The 24,347-nt window shown below is 45.3% G+C and overlaps 1 protein-coding gene across 2 annotated transcripts in view; it reads right to left on the bottom strand.

Moving 5' to 3' along the window:
* The window catches only part of COL27A1 (collagen type XXVII alpha 1 chain), a 210,210-nt gene that overhangs the window by 153,189 nt on the left and 32,674 nt on the right, over positions 1-24,347 (bottom strand). For both annotated transcript variants that reach the window (XM_087879541.1, XM_087879543.1), the window contains 6 exons: positions 24,294-24,347; positions 13,332-13,385; positions 11,404-11,457; positions 4,756-4,800; positions 4,434-4,487; positions 125-169 (listed from right to left, as the gene is read on the bottom strand). In XM_087879541.1, the coding sequence (XP_087735667.1) occupies positions 125-169; positions 4,434-4,487; positions 4,756-4,800; positions 11,404-11,457; positions 13,332-13,385; positions 24,294-24,347 (306 nt within the window). The remainder of the gene's footprint in view (positions 1-124; positions 170-4,433; positions 4,488-4,755; positions 4,801-11,403; positions 11,458-13,331; positions 13,386-24,293) is intronic.

Here is a 24,347-nt window from a genome sequence, read left to right as displayed (position 1 = left end):
TCCACCGCATGTCCATTAAGAGAGTGGAAGAGCGGAGAAAAGCAGCCGTTTCGAATAGCTCCGACCTCAACCTGCAAACGTCAGAACCCAACCCGGCGGTGGAAAGACCTTCTCGCTGACTTACCTGGCTCCCTTTTGGGCCAGGCTCCCCTATCGGTCCAGGTAATCCCTAAAACACAAAAGGGGAGAGAGAAACAAACGAAAGGCAAAATTAATTTGGAGAGGTTCCCGCTCGGAGCATTTTCCAGGAGAGCAGCAAAAGGCCAGAGAGTGGAAACATGCGGCTGGGAATTGGGAAAGTGTTAAGGAAAAACCAGAAAGGAATTTCAAAAGTCAGGAGAAATAATAATAAAATAATAAAATAATAATAATAATAATAATAATAACAACAACAACAACAACAACAACAATAATAACAACAACAACAACAACAACAACAATAATAATAATAGACATTTTTCCAACTAATGGTTGGAAGGAGATGACTCTGCAAATATATATACAGGATATATATATCCTGTTTCCCCGAAAATAAGACCCAACTGGAAAATAAGTCCTAGCATGATTTTTCAGGATGCTCATAATATAAGCCCTACCCCCCCCCAAAATAAGCCACAGTTAAAATAGTCAGCCAGATGGATGCATTTAGTATCGTATTTATCCCAAAATAAGACCTAACCAGAAAATAAGCCCTAATGCATCTTTTGGAGCAAAAATTAATATAAGTCCTGGTCTTATTTTCAGGGAAAACATGGTACATATCTGTGTTTTTTGAGAGGAATTTGTTTCCAACGGTAATCCAAAACAGGTACCCTGTGCCCAGAGAAGACATATTCAAGTCAAAATGGACAGCGCCATTACCAGGATCAAATCGGTAGAATAGAATAACAAGAGTTGGAAGAGGCCTTGGAGGTCTTCTAGTCCAATCCTCTGCTTAGGTGTAGGATACCCTACACCCAGTAGCAGGCTGCAACCAGTTTAACAACTGGTTCGGTGATCGCACGCTTTGCGCAGCGTTCAAAATACAGCAGTTTGAAGCTCAGCTTCTTACCTTCTAAGGCAGCCCCGGTAAGTAGAACAGCGGAGGCACAGAAATCAGCTGGGCTGGGCGAATCAGCTGAGCCAGAAAGAAGCAAATATAGGACAGGATAGGGCAGGTGCAGGTGGGCAGGGCCAGTTGATCATCGGAACTACCAATTCACCTGAACCGGTCTAAACCAGCAGCAGCTCACCACTGCCTACATCGCTTCAGATAAATTATTATCCAATCTCTTCTTAAAAGCTTCCAGTGTTGGAACATTTACAACTTCTGGAGGCAAGTTGTCCCACTGATTAATTGTTCTAACTGTCAGGAAATTTCCCCTCAGTTCTAAGTTGCTTCTCTCCTTAGGTTAGCGATCATGTGCTCTCTTGCTTCTACATACAGACGCACGTCATCCAACCGTTGGCCAACATGAGACAGGTCTGTCAATGGCCTTTTACTGGGAGCTGAACGTTGGATGAGACGTTCCTCCGTTTGGCAGATGCTGGAAGCCCAAACATCTGGATCTAGAATAGGAAGGCAGGAGCTAAGCCTTGCTGTCTCCGTAGGGTAGGGCTAGGGGGGTACGAAGCTGCCATGCCAACTCATATTATCCCACTGCGTCCGCCCACACAGCTTCCAGTTGGCGCTGTCCCCAACTTGGAAGCCTTGTGAAGATTGAGGTCCAACCTGCTCTCCAATCCCTGGCTGAGTGGATGTCAGAAGCGTCTGGCTGGCGCTTCTGGGAGAGACAGTGATGGATCTAGAAAGGTTCTTTATTTCTTTTCCCTTTATTTCCCCCCGTGTGTTTTTCATAAATAGATTGCTCACCGCGTTTTATTGTCCTTCGGTTCTGAAAAGCCTAACGGTTTACGGGTGTGGGGAAAGAACTGAGAAAGAAAGAAGGACACCGTTCGTTGGGCCAACCTCATCTCGCCAAGTTGCGATTTCCTCCCCCCCCCAAAAAAAGAATAGGATTTGTTTCAGTGGCATTCAAAAAAATTTACTACCGGTTTTGTGGGTATGGCATGGCTTGGTGGGCGTGGCAGGTTACTGCAAAATCTCCATTTCCTCCCAATCAGCTGGGACTCGGGAGGCAGAGAATAGATGGGGGCTGGGCCAGTCAGAGGTGGTATTTACCGGTTCTCTGAACTACTCAAAATTTCCGCTACCGGTTCTCCAGAACCTGCTGAATAACCACCTCCAGTCTGTCTGCGACAATGTCACGATGGGTCAAATGCAGGGATGGGCTCCTGGGGGTTCGGCAGGGTTCGGGAGGTCCTCCAGCCAAGGATCACCTGGGTTCGGCGAATCCCCAAATGCCACCTGTGGCTGGCCACGCCCACCCAGCCCCGTCCCTCCCAGGAGTCTACACACGACCTGTTCATCATTCCAGGTAAGTGCAGAGGCTGCGCAGAGAGTCTGGGAGGGTTAAAAAACAGGCCTACGGGAGGTCCTGGAAATCTGGAAACAGGCTTGTTTCTGGCCTCCGGAGGGCCTCCGGACCCTGGGGGAAGCTGTTTTTGCCCTCCCGGAAGCTTCAGCAAAGCCTCCGGAGCCTGGGGAGGGTGAAAAATGGGCCTCCCGGAAGTTCCTGAGGTCCAGAAACAGGTCTGTTTCTGGCATCCCGAGGGTCTCCGGAACCCGGGGGAAGCAGTTTTCACCCTCCTGGGGGCTCGAGGAAAGCCTCCTGAGCCTGGGGAGGGTGAAAAATCCCCCCCCTCACCGTGGTGCAGGCGGCCGACTAGGCCACGCCCACCATGGCCGCGCCCACCCAGCAACGGGGCAGTGAACCCGTTGCTGAAGGATCTGAAGCCCACCCCTGGATCTATGAGCAGGTTGGAGTATTTTCAAGATTTAAATCTTGGTTCTTTTCTTTTTAATCTTAAAGCAGGATGTCAACCTCCTCTTTTTCCAGGCGGAAAATTCAGTTTCGTGTTTTTGGCCCCTGTGGAATTATCTGTCCCTTTTCGGTTTGGGGGGGGGGAATTTTTTTTTTTTTTTTTTTTTTTTTTGCAGGAGGTTTCTGTGGCTCCCAAAAATGACGAAATGAGGCTTACTCACAGACAAGACACGCAAATCCAAATGTTTTTTTCCATTCAGCCTGTGAAAAAGGCATTAAACTGAGGCTGTCCTAAATTGAAGGAAGTTGCAGAAATTGTTCTTCTCACATTGATAGGTTTGTGGGGTCCTTTTTTGGGGGGGGGCTCCCTGAGCTTGGTTGTGACATTTCGTGACCCAACTAGGGAATATCATCAGTGCTAGAAGGGAGTGGGGTGTGTGGGGATGAGGAGGAGGAGGAATGGAAGGTGGGGTCCTTGCTGCTCTTTGAACTTGATTGTTTTCTTGAAGGCATTTCATGACCCAACTAGGGAATATCGTCAGTGCCAAGATGCTACTAGCACTGGATCTCCAACACTGATAATGTTAGCTACCGTGTTTTCCCAAAAATAAGACCCTGTCTTATATTTCTTTTGCCACCAAAAAGGCACCAGGTCTTATTTTCAGGAGGGATTTGTCATCCACTGAGTCACCTCTACCCTGGCCTCCTTTTCACTGTCAGAGGCCTTCAGGAACTTCTTCTGCGACCGACAAGGCTTTCCTGAAAGTCTCTGCAGCCGATAACAGCGCTCCGGATCGATCCGGAGTGCTGTTAACGGCTGCAGAGCCCTTCAGGAAAGCCTTGCCGGCTTTGCTGGCTGCAGAAGAACTGGGCCGGCAAGGCAGGTGTCGGGGTGTGCGAGGCCTGGCTGCAACTGTCCGAAGGTAAGTAGTAGGGCAGCTCCACTCCCATCCCCATCCCCATCCTAGCTTAATTTTTACCCGTGCACCTCAGCTTATTTTGGGGGTTAGGGCTTATATTGGGTGCATGTGTAAAAAAAAAATCAAGCTAGGGCTTACTTTCAGAGTAGGTCGTATTTTCAAGGAAACGTGTAGCTGAGTCCTGAAATGTTTGCAAATCCACAACCAAACTTAGAGACCACCAAGGAGTTGCAAATATTCTCTTCTATTGATTGACAAGTTTGCCCCCCATGCATTAACCCAAAGGGCCCTCTGGAGTCCCCAAGAACATTCAAAACCTTTGTAAAAAAAAAGAAAGAAAGAAAGAACCGGACAATATCTCCCGTATTCAGGGGTTTGTTGCGAGACAAGGAACTCACCTGATCGAATCAACTGGCGTATCAAATATGGTGTTCCAGAAGAGCAGCATCTCAGGAAGAAACTGAAGGTTGCAAGTCCTTCTCCCTGACATGCTAGCTTTCCCCATGGAGAGAAGAACGGAGGAGACAACGGCTCCATCTGCACACCCCTCCTGATAGGATCCAAAATCACCTACCAGGATTTCCGCCCCACCCCCACCCACCACCCACCATCCTGTGCTGCGTTCAGCACAATAAAAGATTTACTGCACCTGCCTGCCAGGATAACCTTTGGCTCCTGGGTTTCCATGAACACCTCGATTGCCCTGTCCAAAAGGAAAACGCAAAAGAAGAGTTAGCAGAGGGGGGGGAAAAGAGAATAGGAAGAATTAAGTTCAATTCGTACATCTAATTGTCTTGACAAAACAGCTGCCCTGCGGAAGTAGAAGGTGATCTGAAGTTTCGATGGAGAAAGTGTGATTTTTATTTATTTATTTTTTAAAAATTCTATCCATCCAGAACTTCTGGCCAACTGCGAGACGAGCATCCCACCCTAAATGCATGAAAAATCTCAAAATGAGGAGAAATACTCACGGGCTCTCCGGGGTGGCCTGTTGGACCGAAATAGCCTTTATGTCCCTGTTAGAAAGAATAAACATGGAACATATAAGTCTGTAGAGATTCTCCGTCATCCAGGTCAAGGATGTCCCAAAGGTGTTTTGTTTTTTTCAGAAGACAACTGGACTTTCTTGAGGTTTTTTTTCTTTTGAAGACGTTTCGCTTCTCATCCAAGAAGCTTCTTCAGCTCTGACAGGATGATGGTGGGGAATGGAAGGATTGACATTCCTTGCAGACAACTGGTCATTTGCATCATTTTAGAGGGCCGTTGAAGCACTTGGAGGCAGGGGTGGGATTTAGAAATTTTAGCAACTGGTTCTCTGCCCAGTTGCAGGGTGGGCATGGCCACGGTGGGCATGGCCTGCTCAGCCTCCTGCACCATGGGACGGGGGGCGTTTTCACCCTCTCTAGGCTCCCAAGGCTTTCCTCAAACCTCTGGGAGGGTGAAAATGGCCTCCCTCGGGCTCCGGAGGCCCTCCAGAGGCTGGAAATGGCCCCATTTTCAGACTTCCGGTACTTCCGGTAGGCCTGTTTTTCACCCTCCTCAGGCTCTGGAGGCTTTCCTTGAGCCTCTGGGAGGGCAAAAACAGCCTCCCCTGGGCTCTGGAGACCCAGGATTCTGGAACTTCTGGTAGGCCCGTTTTTCACGCTCCCAGAGCCTCTATGCGGCCCCTGCACTTAACTGGCATCCAAAACGGGCTGCGTGGATACTCCTGGGAGGGAAGGGGCAGGGTGGATGGGGTCAGCCAGTCCTTGAAAAAACCAGTTTGGTGAACCAAATTAAAATTAAGATCCGGTTCTTCTGAACCGGTCCGAACCGGCTGAATCCCAGCTCTGACTGGATGATGGTGGGGAATGGAAGGATTTATTCTCCTTGCAGGCAGCTGGTCATTTGCGTTCTTTTTAGAGAGTCGTTGAGGCCATTTGGAGGTTGATCTATGTCCTCAGGGTCACCTGAGTGGTGCTCCTAGTTCCTGTAGTTGCCTTCCTTAAAAAAATCACCTTTGGGGCAATCAGGACTGAGAATCTCTACAGACTTTTAGCTATACAATTTAGGATGAGCACCTTTCGAATGTTGTAGGAATGGATTTCCAGAAGAAAAATTGCAGATTACAAGAGCCATTAACACCACTCAGGTGACCCTGAGGACACAGATAAACCTCCAAGAGGCCTCAACGACTCTCTAAAAGGATGCAAATGTCCAGCTGTCTGCAAGGAGTATAAATCCTTCCATTCCCCACCACCATCCAGTCAGAGCTGAAGAAGCTTCTTGGACGAGAAGCGAAACGTCTTCAAGGAGAAACAAAAGACACAGATAAACCTCCAAGTGGCCTCAACGACCCTCTAAAAGGATGCAAATGACCAGCTGTCTGCAAGGAGTATAAATCCTTCCATTCCCCACCATCCCGTCAGAGCTGAAGAAGCTTCTGGGATGAGAAGCGAAACGTCTTCAAAAGAAAAAACCAGAAGGTCCAATTGCTCTTGAAAAACCACCTTTGGGACATAGACATATAACTATTTAGTAGTTTAGGGAAAAATGGTCTTCGAAACGCAAGAAAGTAAGGTGCCCACGTATGATCCAACTTGATGAAACCACCAAACACCAGCATCGTGGCTTGCTTGGATCAACCTTCCTCGTCTTGAGTGAGGAGGTGGGAAGGAGAAGTCCCAGACCATTCTTGGGTGAGGTGGAGATACCACACGCCAAACTATGTGGCTGTTTTTGCCAGTGTCTGCTACTAAAAAAATAAAATAAAATAAAATTGCCACCCAATACGCTGGTGATTCCTTCCACGGCTTCCTGCAGATGGCTTTGTCCTCTCAAGCAGCACGAGAAATGTATGAATCAGAAGGGAAGCCTCCTGATGCGCCAAATTCCTTCTTTACGCATGGAAGCTGGGCCAGCTGTCGGTCATAATAGATCATCCTGCAGTTGGATGGGGCCACTTGTCTAATTCAGCATGTGGCTTCCTACATTGCTTAGGATAGAAACACAGCACAGCTGCTGGAAGGTCTGTAGGGTTTGCTAAGCTCGCCCCCACGTTTCCAGAGCCCAGCTCCATCTTAAACAGAAAAGTTCGGGATTCAGTATATGGACGTAAGATTCAGCAGCCTTTCCAGTATTTGAGAGGCTGCCACAAAGAATAACAGAATAACAGACGAGTTGGAAGGGGCCTTGGAGGTCATCTAGACCAACCCCCTGCCGAAGCAGGAGATCTGACATCATTACTGACCGATGGCAGTCCAGTCTCTTCTTGAAAGCTTCCAGGGATGAAGCTCCCACAACTTCTGAAGGCAACTTCTGTTCCATGGGTTGATTGTTCTCATTGTCTTATTTCTAGGTTGAATCTCTCCTTGATCAGTTTCCATCCATTATTCCTTTTCTGGCCTTTGGGTACTTTGGAAAATAGCTCGACCCCCTTCCTCCTCTCTGTGGCAGCCCCTTAAATATTGGAAGACTGCTATCATGTCTCCCCTGGTCGTTCTCTTCACTAGACCAGCCATGCCCAGTTCCTACAACCGTTCATCATAAGTTTTAGCCTCCAGTCTCCTCATCATCTTGGTTGCTCTTTTCTGGAGTCTCAACATTTTTTTTATAGTGTGGTGACCAAAACTGGATGCAGTATTCTATGTGTGGTCTTACTAAGGCTTTATAGAGTGGTATTAGAACCTCACTTGATCTTGATTGTATCTCTCTGTTAATGCAATTTAGGATTGCGTTGGCTTTTTTTGGCTGCAGCCGCACACTGTTGACTCATATTTAATTGGTTGTCCACTAAGACTCCAAGATCCCTCTCACAGTTACTGCTATTAAGCTTTCTTCTAATCTATTTTGGTTTTTCTTGCCTAAGTGTAAGGCAAGAAACAACAGATGGAAACGAATCAAGGAGAGAAGCAACCTGGAATTAAGGAGAAACTTCCTAACGGTAAGGACAATTAACCAGTGGAACAGCTTGCCACCAGAAGTTGTGGGTGCTTCATCACTAGAGGCTTTTAAGAAGAGACTGGACTGCCATCTGTCAGAAATAGTATAGGGCCATGATGGCGAACCTATGGCACACATGCCACAGGTGGCACATATAGCCATATTGGTGGGCACGCAAGCTCAGCTCCGGCGCACACATGCTGATTTTCAGGCCTTCTGGGCCCACCAGAAATAGGCTGTTTCCTGCCTGTTCGTGAGACCGGAAGTTGGCAAACAGGCCGTTTTCGGCCTCCGGAGGGCCTCAGGGCAGTGGAGAAGGCAGTTTCTGCCCTCCCCAGACTCCTAGAAAGGCTCTGGAGGCTGGGGACAGCAAAAAACGGGCCTTCTGGTCCCACCGGAAGTTGGCAGACAGGCCATTTCCGGCCTCCGGAGGGCCTTCAGAGGGGTGAGGAAGGCTGTTTTCGCCCTCCCCAGACTCCTAGAAAGGCTCTGGAGCCTGATGAGAAAGAAAAACAGGCCTACCGTGTCAGGGTGGCAATTAATCCCATTCTGCTTTTGGGTAATTGCACCTTGATTTAGAGAAGTGGATCGAGACCTTTTCCTTGAAGTATACTTTAAGAAAATAAACCCGAAGATATATTTTTCTAAGAAAAACTCATGTATTTGTTATAAAGAAAATAAAACATCTTACTAATCTAATTAGTTACATCTTGGCAAAGCTTTCCCGGACACCTCTCCTGGCCGGAGAACAAAGAAAAGATAGAAAGTGAAAGAATGTGGACATGCGCAGTTAGCTTACTGATAAGAACTTGGCAAGCTACGGTAAGTCTGAAAGTTCAAAAATAAGAGCTCATCTGGTAAATACAAAAATGCAGTGACATACCGGGCCATCGAGTGCCAGGAGCAGGGGGAGCATTGGGGGGGTCATGCACACATGCACAGGGGTGGGACACAAAGAATTATGGATGTGCACATGTGCGACTCCCCCTCCTGTCATGCGATGGCAAAAAGATTAGCCATCACTGGACTAGAAGCCCTCCAAGATCTCTTCCAGCGCTATTCTGATTGATACCCTAGATTGACCCTAAAGTCAGCGCCACGTTCGATGCCTTGAAATTGCCTGGAATATTTTGCTACCTTCACCAAACCACCCACTTCTTCTCCAATCCATACACCTGACCCACAAGTTGCTCACAGCGTCCTGAAAATCTTTAGGCAAATGGGATGGTCCTTAAAGCTGCTTGACTGACCCCGTGAGTTGTTGTTGCCGTTATTGTTTTTGATTAACCACCGTTCCAAAGAAAGACGGGAACGTGATGAAAGAGGTGGAGAAATTGGGCTTTTAAGCGATGTTGATAGATATCCCCAAGAGTCTTCAAGAGAGAACTGGAAATGTCAAGAGACAGGAGGAAAAAAAACCGACCATCTGGATTTATTCTCTCTCTTTTTTTTTTTTTTTTTTGTACGCTTCTGCAGAATTCCAAGCTGTCAATCACAATGGAGCCTTCTTTTTGGGAGAAGGGGGACTAGTAATCTCTCATCTCTGGTGGCAGGCGTAATCCCCAGCTGATGGTCCGTGTGACAGTCCGGAGAGAAAAGAAGAGGCGAAATGATGACCAAAGCAAACAGCTTCGTATATCCACCAGAAAGACCACAAACACAGCTCTGTTTAATGGTGAGCTGAAAACTTTCCAGGGGTTGATCCAGATCCAAAAAAGTACTTTACAGTTATGACAATATAAAAAAGGGTCAGGCGCCTCAAACCTGAGGGGGGGTGGGTGGAAATCCTATTTGTAGATTTCGACGTAGCAGTCGTTGGTCCCTTTTCTTTTTTTTTAAAATAGACGCTCTTGAGTTCTTCAGGTCCAGACCCAAAACTGGACTGATCCTGAGATACAGCCAGCAGGGACAATTCTGCAGACAGACAGATTCTGCAGAGTTGGGAGGGACCTTATAGGTCATCTAGTCCAACCCCCCGTTCAAGCAGGAGACCCTACACTATTTCTGACAGATGGCAGTCCAGTCTCTTCTTGAAAGTCTCAAGTGATGAAGCTCCCACAACTTCTGAAGGCAACTTCTGTTCCACGGGTTGATTGTCCTCACTGTCAGAAAATTCCTCCTTATTTCTAGGTTGAATCTCTCCTTGATCAGTTTCCATCCGTTATTCCTTGTCTGGCCTTCAGGTGCTTTGGAGAATAGCTTGACCCCCTCCTCTCTGTGGCAGCCCCTCAAATATTGGAAGACTGCTATCCTGTCTCCCCTGGTCCTTCTTTTCACTAGACTAGCCATGCTCAGTTCCTGCAACCGTTCATCGTATGTTTTAGCCTCAGGTCCCCGAATCATCTTGGTTGCTCTTCTCTGCACTCTTTCTAGAGTCTCCACATCTTTTTTATAGTGTGGTGACCAAAACTGCGTGCAGTACTCTAGGTAGGGCCTTACTAGGGCTTTATAGAGTGGTATTAGTACCTCACTAATATCACAGACCGGATTCAAAGCCAAATTTAGTCCGTGTGGAAATGGATCGCTCACAATAACCCAGGTGCAACTTCCTTGGAAACAGGAAAGGGGAACCTTCTCCAGATGTGGGAGGAACAGGGGTTGAAGGATGACCGTTGAAGACCCATCAACCACCGCTAGAAAGGGCTGCAAAAGCAACATTTGAAATTGCTGGTGGGTTGTTGTTGTTTTTTTTGAAGGCATCTCTGCATGGTTCGGTCAGCTCTTTCGGATACCCTTGTCAAGGGTCAAAAAGGCATTGTGGGTAAATCCATGGCTGGAACAAAGGTCTGAAGAAGTCACGGGGAAGAGTCCTGTTCTGTGTGTGGCTGTTTCCATTGTGTCATGAAAACCAAGGAACTGGAGGAAAAATGGACTCGTGTCTCACCAAAAGCAGGAAGTACGTGCAGTGCCAACTCATGAGCTGGGGGAATGCCTTGGCAGATGTTCAGTGATGCCAAAACATGACCCAACACTGTTCTTGCCTTGCCACGTAACACTTCTAAGATTGCTTTGTAGGACAGGAGGCCCCTTTCTCACCTTCTCCCAAAGAACATTAAGTTTCCCACACTTTGGACTTCTACACATTCTGGTTTCCAAAAAGGAAAACAGAGAAAGCTTTCTAAACCGAAGGTGTTCGCAGTAGAGCAACGTCGACAGAGAAGTTACAACCTTCCACTCCTAAATTTCCACACGTTCTCTCTCCTTCTCTCTTTGAATTTAGGAATCTGTAGAGTGACCTCTCCCCCTTCCTATGGACCTTTTCAATAAATGTAGCTTTGGTAACAGGGTGGACCACCAGCTCGCCTGTTGATGTCGCTGAACTACAACTCCCAGCATCCGGTAGGGCAGTTGGAAGTTGACATTCAACAACTCCTATGTAGGTACACCAGGATCAATACTCTTGATCGGGGGCCTTCTCATGTAAAGTTGGGCCAAAGATCTAGATCATAAGTTCTTGGTAGGCTCTTTCTAACCAGTCAATGTTCCTTCAAGTTTGGAGCACCTCCTGATATTGTTCTTGAAGATGTTCCTCCAGAATAGATCAATGAAGCCCTACTATTCAAGGCTACTAAAGAATTACTGCTTGCCTCAAATAGTTCTTGGGTTCGGGAGGGGCCAAAACGTCACTTGAGTCCATTCCCAGTCCACCTCAGGAGAACCACCCAATAGGATCCACCCCAGAATAAAAAAGTTCTTACCTTCCTACCAGGTGATCCAGGAAATCCTGTCAAACCAGGTAAGCCCATGTGACCCTGCAACCAGAAGAAGGAAGGGTTGGTTTTTATTTGACCCGGCCACCAGAAATCTAAGCATGAATGAACGTCATAACGTCTAATCTTCACGATCGCAAAGATAATCTCAGGGGACATTGTCATAAGAGAACGAGGGATTGTGATTGAAAGCTAACTTAGCTTCTCCTTCTACCCATGCAATGTTGACAGGTGTGCAACCCAGAACAATCTGGAACTGTACATACTCAAAACCATAGAAATGGTGGTGGACTTTAGGAGAAACCCTCCCATACTACCACCTCTTACAATACTGGACAACACAGTATCAACAGTAGAGACCTTCAAATGTCTAGGTTCTAGAATGATTCTTGACGAATGTATCTTTTCTTTTTATTTACACTGAGAGTGTATGCACCAAAGGCAAATTCCTTGTGTATCCAATCACACTTGGCCAATAAAGAATTCTATTCTATTCTATTCTATTCTATTCTATTCTATTCTATTCTATTCTATTCTATTCTATTCTATTCTATTCTTGATGATTCTTGATGAATGCATCTTTTCTTTTATGTACACTGAGAGCATATGCACCAAGACAAATTCCTTGTGTGTCCAATCACACTTGGCCAATAAAGAATTTCTATTCTATTCTATTCTATTCTATTCTATTCTATTCTATTCTATTCTATTCTATTCTTGATGATTCTTGACGAATGCATCTTTTCTTTTATGTACACTGAGAGCATATGCACCAAGACAAATTCCTTGTGTGTCCAATCACACTTGGCCAATAAAGAATTCTATTCTATTCTAGTCTACTCTAGTCTAGTCTACTCTAGTCTAGTCTACTCTACTCTAGTCTAGTCTTCTACTCTCTTCTCTTCTCTTTTCCTCTCCTCTCCTATTCTATTCTAGTCTTCTCTTCTAGTCTTCCCCTCCCCTCCCCTCCCCTCCCCTCCCCTTCCCTTCCCTTCCCTTCCCTTCCATTCTATTCTATTCTATTCTATTCTATTCTATTCTACTCTATTCTTGATGATTCTTGACGAATGCATCTTTTCTTTTATGTACACTGAGAGCATATGCACCAAGACAAATTCCTTGTGTGTCCAATCACACTTGGCCAATAAAGAATTCTATTCTAGTCTAGTCTACTCTAGTCTAGTCTACTCTAGTCTAGTCTACTCTACTCTAGTCTAGTCTTCTACTCTCTTCTCTTCTCTTTTCCTCTCCTCTCCTATTCTATTCTAGTCTTCTCTTCTAGTCTTCCCCTCCCCTCCCCTCCCCTCCCCTCCCCTTCCCTTCCCTTCCCTTCCCTTCCCTTCCATTCCATTCCATTCTATTCTATTCTATTCTATTCTATTCTATTCTATTCTATTCTATTCTATTCTATTCTATTCCATCAGGAAGATAGTTTTCTGGGCAATGGCATGCGCTGATTTTTCTTGTACTATTCAAAGTCAGTCTTCTTTTGATATTTTTGTACAAGGGAGCCACAGGAAAACCTCTGCCATTCGGAGGATTAAAAACATCATAAACTAATGTCAGATCGCTTCCAGGAGCCCTCCCACCCCAGGCTAATCTCTTGAGACTGTTTAAGCATGGCTCTATAAATGCTAGTTAATCTGATGTTTGTCTACCATTGCCAAGGACCTTCTCTTCTGGCACATTCAGAAGGTCAGAAGAGAAGCAGAATCTTCTTGGACATCCACTGAGGCTCGGAGAACAGTCCACCAGCACATACAGTAAATCAAGTTCACTACCATAAATATTTGTGACGTTTCCTAGTCCATTGAGAAGCGGGGAAAGAGGCATGCAAAAATCCTGACGACACACGGCGCACTCAAAATCCACAATGCGACCCCCACTGAATACGAGAAAACCGGGTGCCACTTTACCTTCTGACCATACCGTGCTTTCCCAGGTGATAATCCAGGGTCTCCTTTCTGGCCCTGAAAACGGAGAACAAAATTTTAGCATCAGAGAACACAAAAAAAGAGCCTTGGTAGTACAGTAGTCTAAGGCACCCTGTTATTAAGCTGGTTATTAAGACCAGCTGCCTGCAATTACTGCAGGTTCGAATCTCGCCAAGGCTCAAGGTTGACTCAGCCTTCCATCCTTTCTAAGGTAGGTAAATTGAGGACCCAGTTTGTGGGGGCAATAAGCTGACTTTGTATAAATATACAAAAGGATGAAGGCTATTGCTTAGCGCGCTGTAAGCCGCCCTGAGTCTCCGGAGAAGGGCGGCATATAAATCAAAATTAAAAAAAAAAAAAACTCAGTCCAGCCTGGATTGAGGGGGTTTTTTGATTATTTTAATGGGTTTTAATATACGTTTAAATTACATATTTATACATTTATGTATTTTATGTATGCATATTTATGCATTTTATGTTTTATTGGGTTTGTTTTTCTTTGTTGTGAGCCGCCCTGAGACCTACGGAGATAGGGCGGCATACAAATTATATTAAATAAATAAATAAATAAAATAAAATATTGCAAGAGTTGGGGACAACCTCCAAGAGAATTTGAACAAGAGGGAGGCGATTTTCTAAAATGTCGACCTCCCGTTAGTAAATCCAAGTTGGGCAAACAAAGTGTAATGGCCGCCGGTGGCTTCTGGGAAGAGCGCATGAATATCTCTTAGCCTTTTTTATCATTACAGGAAAGAATCAACCCATCAGGAGCTGCGACGGCACGGCGGTTAGAGTGCAGTACGGCAGGCTACTTCTGTTTGACTGCCGGCTGCCTGCAATTTGGCAGTTCGAATCCCACCAGGCTCTGGGTTGACTCAGCCTTCCATCCTTCCGAGGTCGGTAAAATGAGGACCCAGATTGTTGGGGGGCAAAAGGCTGACTCTGTAAACTGCTTAGAGAGGGCTGTAAAAGCACTATGAAGCAGTACACAAGTCTAAGTGCTATTGCTATCTGTCTGTCTCTCTATACCTATCTATCTATCTATCTATCTATCTATCTATCTATCTATCATCTATCTATCTATCTATCTATCTATCTATCATCTATCTATCTATCTATCTATCATCTATCTATCTATCTATCTATCATCTATCTATCTATCTATCTATCTATCTATCATCTATCTATCTATCTATCTATCTATCTATCATCTATCTATCTATCTATCTATCTATCATCTATCTATCTATCTATCTATCATCTGTCATCTATCTATCTATCATCTATCATGTATCATCTATCTATCATCTATCATCTATCATCTATCTATCATCTATCTATCTATCATCTATCATCTATCAATCATCTATCATCTATCATCTATCATCTATCATCTATCATCTATCTATCTATCTATCTATCTATCTATCTACCTACCTACCTACCTACCTACTCTATCTATCTATCTATCTATCTATCTATCTATCTATCTACCTACTCTATCTATCTATCTATCTATCTATCTATCTATCTATCTATCATCTGTCATCTATCTATCTATCAATCATCTATCATCTATCATCTATTATCTATCATCTATCATCTATCATCTATCAATCTATCATCTATCTATCTATCATCTATCATCTATCATCTATCTATCATCTATCATCTATCTATCTATCATCTATCTATCTATCATCTATCATCTATCTATCTATCTATCTATCTATCTATCTATCATCTATCATCTATCATCTATCTATCATCTATCTATCATCTATCATCTATCATCTATCAATCATCTATCTATCTATGTATCTATCATGGTGGCACAGTGGTTAGAGTGCAGTATTGCAGCCTAATTCTGCCCACTGCCATCAGTTCAATCCTGACCAGCTCAAGGTTGACTCAGCCTTCCATCCTTTCAAGGTGGGTATAATGAGGACCCAGATTGTTGGGGGCAAGAAGCTGACTCTGTAAAACCGCTTAGAGAGGGCTGTAAAAGCACTGTGAAGCGGTCTATGAGTCTAAGGCTATTGCTATCTAGAAGACCAAATTGACTCAGGTTAGCCCAGCTTTTATCCTATGTCAATCATCAGCCTCCATTCCAGTCTTCATTCCCTCAAGAGGAGACAAAGGAGAGGAAGAGAGAAGAGAGAAGCAATCTTTTGGGCTCAGGGATGTTGGCTTGCCTGGTTCCTCCACCAACATTGGACTATAATTGGATTCCGTCCCATGGTTGGCCTTCCAAGACAGCTCTTCACTGAAATATTTGCACCTTAAACATATATATATAGGCATCAGTCGGTAGCATATGCGAAGTTGCAGTTCAGAAGATTCTGTTGCTCAAGCTTATACGCCAGAGTCTAGTCAGCTGAAGGTCAATGCTAAAATTGGCACCAAATAAGGGTCAATGGAATTCAAGAGGGATTGGATTGTTTATGGCAATGTCATGACTCTAAGCTGATGACTTGTTTAACTCCACCCCTTGCTCTCTGCTTGCTCTCCTCCTGCATTAGACCTCCATAATATAATCAGAGAGCTCCATAATGTAAATGTTGAACACCTAAAACTTCTAAATAGGCTTTTGGAAGTTTTCCAGGTCTTGGGCACAGTGCCAATTATGCCCAGCGGGTAATAATAATCCAGCTCTCTCTCTTCTACGTGGGAAGATTTTTTTTCTCTCCCTCTCTTCATTTAGCTAAAAAGAAAAAGTGAAGCCTATCAAATGAACTTCTGGAGACTTCAAGAACCGATCAAGTTTTCTTGGCCACACAACGGAGAGGGGTTGATCGTTCTGCGACGTGGAGAGACAAAGTAAAAACTGTGTAACAAGCCTAAATTGAGTTAAGCATGTTTTAGCAGTTAACTTTTATCATTGTAGTTTACTTTAGACCGTGTGACCCAAAGTGTCGTGTGTTCATCTAATTGTAGGGTCTTTTATAGTTGCGCCAATGTTCTGTTGATGACTCTGGTTTTTGTTTGTTTGTTTGTTTGTTTGTTTGTTTTTGGTCTTTGAATCAGACTCGTTTCCTGCCAACTACAAGGTCAGGTCCATGCAATTCTCTAGTAACTTTCCTACGAAGAGTTTTGCCCTTCCCTACTTATTCCTAGAGTAGAGAGAAAGACTCAAACATTTGGCTATGTTACTCAAGGCTGTACAACTCTACAACTCAGGTCTTCTGCTGCTGCTGGTCCAGGGGTTTCGGCCACCAGGCTAAACTGGTGATCTTCATGATTCTTGGAGAGCATATGTATTTGGGGAAGGCTCTCTCTCTGGGCACAATGAGAATATATCTGCTGGGGAAAAAAACTCCACACCGGCAACAGGAAAGGCATCCAGCCAGTAAACACTCAGCTCCATTCGGTTGCCCAGACTCCACCCCACAAGAGATTATGGGGTCATTAAAAGATAATGTTATGTATTTGGGGAAGGGACATGGTGGCTCAGTGGCTAAGACGCTGAACTTGTCGATCGAAAGGTCGGCAGTTCAGCGGTTCGAATCCTTAGTGCTGCGTAATGGGGTGAGCTCCCGTGACTTGTCCCAGCTTCTGCCAACCTAGCAGTTCGAAAGCAGGTAAAAAATGCAAGTAGAAAAATAGGGACCACCTTTGGTGGGAAGGTAACAGTGTTCCATGCATTGGAACTGCTTTGGCATTGAACTGTCGTACGTCGGGGAATACCTGCATTAAAGCTTTCGTACCCTGTTTCCCCCCAAAATAAGACATCCCCTGAAAATAAGCCCAATCAGGCTTTTGAGCACATGGCAATAAGGCCAAGCACTTATTTCAGGGTACAAAAAAATATAAGACAGGGTCTTATTTTCAGGGAAACACTGTAGATAAATAGATAGATAACTGATAGATAGCAGATAGATAGATAGATAGATAGATAGATAGATAGATAGATAGCAGATAGATAGATAGATAGATAGATAGATAGAGATAACTGATAGATAGATAGAGATAGATAACAGATAGATAGCAGAGAGATAGCAGATAGATATATAGATAGAAAAATAGATAGAGATAGATAACTGATAGAGAGAGATAGATAACTGATAGATAGATAGATAGATAGATAGATAGATAGATAGATAGAGATAACTGATAGATAGATAGAGATAGATAACAGATAGATAGCAGAGAGATAGCAGATAGATATATAGATAGAAAGATAGAGATAGATAACTTATAGATAGATAGAGATAGATAACAGATAGATAGATAGATAACAGATAGATAGATATATTAGATAGATAGATAGATACCCTATTTCCCCCGAAATAAGACATCCCCTGATAATAAGCCCAATCGGGCTTTTGAGCACATGGCGATAAGGCCAAGCGCTTATTTCAGGGTTCAAAAAAAATATAAGACAGGATCTTATTTTTGGGGGAAACACGGTATTTCTTTTGTAGTGCCTTCCGTTTCCTGTATTTTCCCATTTTTATCAGTGCATCCCGTCCTTTAGGCAGTCCCACACGCATGCACACACACACCAATCCAGGCCAAGCGGAGAATCGGCTAGCTGGGGGAAAATTCTTGGCCGAAGACAGCCAGGAACCCCTTGGGATTCACCCCAGACGTGACTGTCCGATTTCTGAATGAAACCGGTCAGCCGGTCCAAGCCAAGCGTTCAGCGAAGTCGTGCTGATAATAATTCCACTCTGCAGCTATTATCCAAAGCAGGGACGCCTTCGGCAGCCCCAAATTGCTGGCTGGGAGTTGCCTCCAGGAACAGCAAGCGAAAGTTCAGCGCTGGGGAAGGGAAGGGCGTTTGCGAAACCCAATCTGGATTCGGAACGGATCCCCGGGGACCCTCCAAAACTGGATGGGGTATTCCAAGCGTGCTTTGGCGTTAAGACCTCGCCCCCCCCTTTGGAATACCGCATCCAGTTTTGGTCGCCACCATGTTAAAAAAAAAAGAAAGAAGTCGAGACTCTAGAACAATGATGGCTAACTTTTCTCTCTTGGTGTGCCAAAAGGCGTGTGCTGGCACCCATAATGCAATGGACGCCCACCCCACCCCTTTGCATGTGTGCACGCTCCTCCTCCTCTTCTTCCTCCTCCTCCTCACAGGAATCCCCATTCCCTTCTAACACTGATGATGTTCCCTAGTTGGGTAATGAAATGTCTGTGAGAAAACAACCAAGCTCAGAGAGCACCAAGGACCTCACAATCCTCCTCCTCCTCCTCACAGGAATCCCCATTCCCTTCTAACACTGATGATGTTCCCTAGTTGGGTAATGAAATGTCTGTGAGAAAACAACCAAGCTCAGAGAGCACCAAGGACCTCACAATCCTCCTCCTCCTCCTCCTCCTTTTCCTCCTCACAGGAATCCCCACTCCCTTCTAACACTGATGATGTTATCTAGTTGGGTAATGAAATGTCCTCAAGAAAACAGCCAAACTCAAAGAGCACCCAGGACCTCACAGTCTTCCTCCTCCTCCTCCTCCTCCTCCTCCTCCTCCTCCTCCTCCTCCTCCTCCTCCTCCTCCTCCTCCTCCTCTTCCTTCTCCTCCCAGAAATCCCCACTCCCTTCTAACACTGATGATGTTATCTAGTTGGGTAATGAAATGTCCTCAAGAAAACAGCCAAACTCAGAGAGCACCCAGGACCTCACAGTCTTCCTCCTCCTCCTCCTCCTCCTCCTCCTCTTCCTCCTTCTCCTCCCAGAAATCCCCACTCCCTTCTAACACTGATGATGTTATCTAGTTGGGTAATGAAATGTCCTCAAGAAAACAGCCAAACTCAGAGAGCACCCAGGACCTCACAGTCTTCCTCCTCCTCCTCCTCCTCCTCCTCCTCCTCCTCCTCCTCCTCCTCCTCCACACAGAAATCCCCACTCCCTTCTAACACTGATGATGTTACCTAGTTGGGTAATGAAATGTCTGTGAGAAAACAACCAAACTCAGAGAGCATCCAGGACCTCACAGTCTTCCTCCTCCTCCTCCTCTTCCTCCTTCTTCCATTCCTCCTCCTCCTCCTCCTCTTCCTCCTCCTCCTCCTCCTCATAGAAATCCCCACTCCCTTCTAACACTGATGATGTTACCTAGTTGGGTAATGAAACATCTGCAAGGAAACAACCAAGGACCTCACAGTCTTCCTCCTCCTCTTCTTCCTCCTTCTCCCATTCCTCCTCCTCCTCCACACAGAAATCCCCACTCCCTTCTAACACTGATGAGGTTACCCAGTTGGGTCATGAAACGTCTGCAAGAAAACCGCCAAGCTCAGAGAGCACCAAGGATGTTTCAAGATCTAAAACACAGCCAATTCCAACCCCCCCCCAAAAAAACACCTCTTTCCCTACCAGTCTTCTGGGTGCAACTTTCAACGAGTCCAGATGTGACTCATTATCAAAACAGGGACAATTCTAGGAAGCTTCAACCCATTTCGTAGCCAGATGTTCACCCAACGTGGCAGTTCTGAAGGATGCTCAGCCTGCAGGCCCACCACCTAACTATCACACTCTCGTGTTTTCCGTCCTCTCCTACTAAGGATGGGCGCACGGTAACCCAAGTTTAATAAAACCCGGTGTGTGCCTGTCCAACCAGCGTGGATTTTTCCCAAAAGCTTTCCACTTCAGCAATAAGTTCTATATTTCAAAACAGATCAAGGGCTAAATTCTTCCTACTTGCTTTCCTCTTCCTTTCCATGCCTCTCCTCTTTAAACTTTAAATCATTTTAATGAGGCTTTTCCAGCCGTGGGCCTCAGGTGACACAGAGTTGGCAAAATGCCCGCTTTCCCCTAGCTCCAAAAGGGGAAAGTTTAAAAAATAAGTTCATTTTTCATGTTAGCTGTCTTGTCCCATTAAGACCGTTACCCAGACCCAGCAGGTTTTCATACCGACCGTCACAAACGCCAGGTGGGATTAGCAAGAGAGCCAGGAGCGAAGTTTAAAGCTTTCGATTTTCGTACAGGATACTTTTTAAAAGAAGGAGAAGGAGAAGGAGAAGGAGAAGGAGAAGGAGAAGGGGAAGGGGAAGGGGAAGAGGAAGAGGAAGAGGAAGAGGAAGAAGAGGAGAAGGAGGAGGAGGAGGTAGAGGAGGAAGAGGAAGAAGGAGAAGGAAGAAGATGGAGAAGGAGAAAGAGAAAGAGAAGGAGAAGAGGAGGAGGAGGTGGAGGAGGTGGAGGAGGAAAAAGAAGAAGAGGAAGAGGAAGAAGAAGAGGAGGAGGAGGAAAAGGAAGAAGAGGAAGAGGAAGAGGGAGAAGGAGGAGGAGGAGGAAGAAGGAGAAGGAGAAGGAGAAGGAAAAGAGGAAGAGGAAGAGGAAGAGGAAGAAGAGGAGAAGGAGGAGGAGGAGGTAGAGGAGGAAAAGGAAGAAGAAGAGGAGGAAGAGGAAGAAGGAGAAGGAAGAAGATGGAGAAGGAGAAAGAGAAAGAGAAGGAGAAGAGGAGGAGGAGGTGGAGGAGGTGGAGGAGGAAAAGGAAGAAGAGGAAGAGGAAGAGGAAGGAGAAGGAGGAGGAGGAGGAAGAAGGAGGAGGAGGAGGAGGAAGAAGGAGAAGGAGAAGGAGAAGGAGAAGGAGAAGGAGGAGGAGAAGAAGAAGGAGAAGAAGAAGAAGAAGAAGAAGAAGAAAAAGAAGAAGAAGAAGAAAACTTGGTTGATACCAAGGACGCTGGCAGCAACCCGGATCAGCCATTAGCACCAGTCAATGGTATTTGTGACACATTTTTAAATGTCCAGTTGACTGCGTTTCATGTTTAATGAATAAAAGAAATAATAATAAGAAGAAGTGGAAAAAGTTATAGAAAATGAGAAGGTGAAGATCTTGTGGGACTTTCGAATACAGACGGATCGTCATCTGGAACACAACACGCCAGACATCACCGTTGTCGAAAACTGAAACGTACAATTTATTGACATCGCGGTACCAGGAGATGACAGAGTCAAAGAAAAAGACCTGGAAAAAATCATGAAATATCGCGACCTGGCCATCCAAACTACACGGCTATGGATGAAACATGTCTCAGTGATACCCATTGTCATCGGAGCACTTGGTATCATGTCCAAGAATTTTACAAAACACATCAAGAAATTGCGGCTTCCTGCAATAACACCAGCGGAACTGCAGAAAAACTGAGCTACTTGGAACATCGTACATTTTAAGAAGGTACTTGGTTGATACCTAGGACGCTGGCAGCAACCCATATCAACCATTAGCACCAGTCAATGGTATTTGTGACGCATTTTTAAATGTTCAGTTGACTGAGTTTCATGTTTAATGAATACAAGAGATAATAATAATAATAATAATAATAATAATAATAATAATAATAATAATAATAATAATAATAATAATAAAAACCACCTTACTCGGAACAGCTTACATCCTCCGACAATACCTTAACAGTTCCTAGGTCCTTGGTTAGGACTCGAGCTGCTGAGCTATTAACCAGCCTCAAAGGCTGTGAATCTCACTAAAGATTAACTACTACTACTACTACTACTACTAATAATAATAATAATAATAATAATAATAATAATAATAATAACCACCCTACTCGAAACAGCTTACATCCTCCGACGATACCTTAACAGTTCCTAGGTCCTTGGTTAGGACTCGAGCTGCTGAGCTATTAACCAGCCTCAAAGGCTGTGAATCTCACTAAAGATTAACCAATTATTATTATTATTATTATTATTATTATTATTATTATTATTATTATTATTATTATTATTATTCAACTGCACGAGAAAGCATAAATCTGCAAATCCTCTCACAAGGACATCAATATAAATTGGAGAGTTTAGAGAGGGCTGGGGGATTATTATTATTTTTTCCTTTTTTGTTTTCTTAACCGTCTCCCCTTTTCAGAGTTTGTAACTGTGCCTTTAAATGCTGCCTGGGTTTTTTTTTTTTTTTTTTTTTTTTTGGACTGCCAACATCTCTCTCTAGTGCCTAATTCTTAATCAGGCAGCCGGCGGGCAGCCAGATGAGTGGAAATATTTCTCTCTTTTTTTTTTCCCCAAAAAATCATCAACCGGACTAAAGACATTACACAATTAGAGGGAGAGGAAGAAGGGAGGGGAGAGGAAGAAAAGGCTGGGAACGGAAAAGGAAGGAAAGCAGTTAGAACAAACATTGCTGGGTCCATGCCCTCTGTCCCAAATTTGCAAAACCTTCTACTTAGTTGGCAAAAGAAGACTGCCCAGCTGTTTGGAAAGAAATCCTAGAATTGGACATTGCCCCTGAGGGTCATCTAGACCGATCCTGTCCAAGGAAAATTCGTTGACTCCTTTGTCCTGCGCCAACCTTTTTAAGAACTTCCAGAGATGTTGAACAAGCTTAAATCCATTAGCTAGACCAGGGGTCTGCAAACTTTAAGCACTCAAAGAGCCATTCGGACCCGTTTCCCACAGAAAAGAAAACACCGGGAGCCACAAAACCTGGGTGGGCGTGGCCAACTCGATATCACTCACTTCCACCAGTCACATGACACACACCCCTAGCCACGCCTACCCAGACGGTCATTAGGGCAGAGTACCAGTTGTTAAAAAACACTGGGAACCACAAAATCCTTTTGACATCTCTCTCTCTCCCACTCCCTCCCTCTCTCCCCCCTCTCTCCCTCTCTCTCTGTCTCTCTCTCTCTCCCCCTCTCTCTGTATCTCTCTACGTCTCTCTACGTCTCTCTCCCCCTCTCTGTATCTCTCTGTCTCTCTGTCTCTCCCCCTCTCTCTGTATCTCTCTACGTCTCTCTACGTCTCTCTCCCCCTCTCTGTATCTCTCTGTCTCTCTCTCTCCCCCTCTCTCTGTATCTCTCTACGTCTCTCTCCCCCTCTCTCTGTATCTCTCTACGTCTCTCTCTCTCTCTCTCCCTCTCTCTGTATCTCTCTACGTCTCTCTCTCTCCCCCTCTCTCTGTATCTCTCTCCGTCTCTCTCTCTCTCTCTCCCCCCCTCTCTCTGTATCTCTCTACGTCTCTCTCTCTCTCCCCCTCTCTCTGTATCTCTCTATGTCTCTCTCTCTCTCTCCCCCTCTCTCTGTATCTCTCTCCATCTCTCTCTCTCTCCCCCTCTCTCTGTATCTCTATGTCTCTGCTCTGGCTGCTTCTCCATTCCCTGCCGTTGCCCTTATCTTCTCAGGCCAGGCGAGAAGTGACTGGGAAGGGAGGGCGAGGGGCGGGGCTAGCCAGTGGTGGGATCGCCGGACAGGGAGCCACAGCAGAGGGCCCAAAGTGCCACATGTGGCTCCAGAGCCCCAGGTTGCTGACCCCAGAGCTAGACGGTTCTTCTCTTCTCTTGACCTCCTCAAAAGTGTCTTACGGAAGCAGAGAAGGAGGCTGTGTGGACAATAATGTCTGTGGAAGTTCTCCAGGTCACGGTTGTCCCAAAGGTGCTCTATTTTTCAAGAGGCAATTTGGACTTTCTGGTTTTTCTTTGAAGACGTTTCGCTTCTCGTCCAAGGAGCTTCTTCAGCTCTGACCGGATGGTGGTGGGGAATGGAAGGATTTATACTCCTTGCAGACAGCTGGTCATTTGCATCCTTTTAGAGAGTCGTTGAGGCCACTTGGAGGTTGATCTGTGTCCTCAGGGTCAGCTGAGTGGTGCAAATGGGTGTGGAGCCTTTTTGGGGAATTGTTGAAAGATCTACAACACAGTCCTTTCCACAGTTCCGAGAAAGCTCCACACTCATTTGCACCACTCAGGGGACACTGAGATAAACCTCCAAGGGGCCTCAACAACCCTCAAAAAGGATGCAAATGACCAGCTCTCTGCAAGGAGGATAAATCCTTCCATTCCCCACCACCATCCACTCAGAGCTGAAGAAGCTCCTTGGATGAGAAGCGAAACGTCTTCAAAGACAAACAAGAAAGTCCAGTTGCTTCACTGGACTTTCACCTTTGGGATCTCCACTTCTAGTTTACACCAACCCCCCATTCAAAATTTGCTCTTCGTTAGCAGATACACCCCCACATAGATGTTTCCTCCCTTACCTTCATGCCAGGTGGTCCAGCACGGCCAGGGTTTCCATGAGGGCCAGAAGGTCC

The sequence above is a fragment of the Pantherophis guttatus genome, chromosome 16 (assembly GCF_059756535.1).
Source record: "Pantherophis guttatus breed Tessera chromosome 16, ASM5975653v1, whole genome shotgun sequence".
In the NCBI taxonomy this organism is placed as follows: domain Eukaryota; kingdom Metazoa; phylum Chordata; class Lepidosauria; order Squamata; family Colubridae; genus Pantherophis; species Pantherophis guttatus.
Note: the sequence above shows the minus strand (reverse complement) of the source record. Positions and strands in the feature narration are given on the sequence as shown.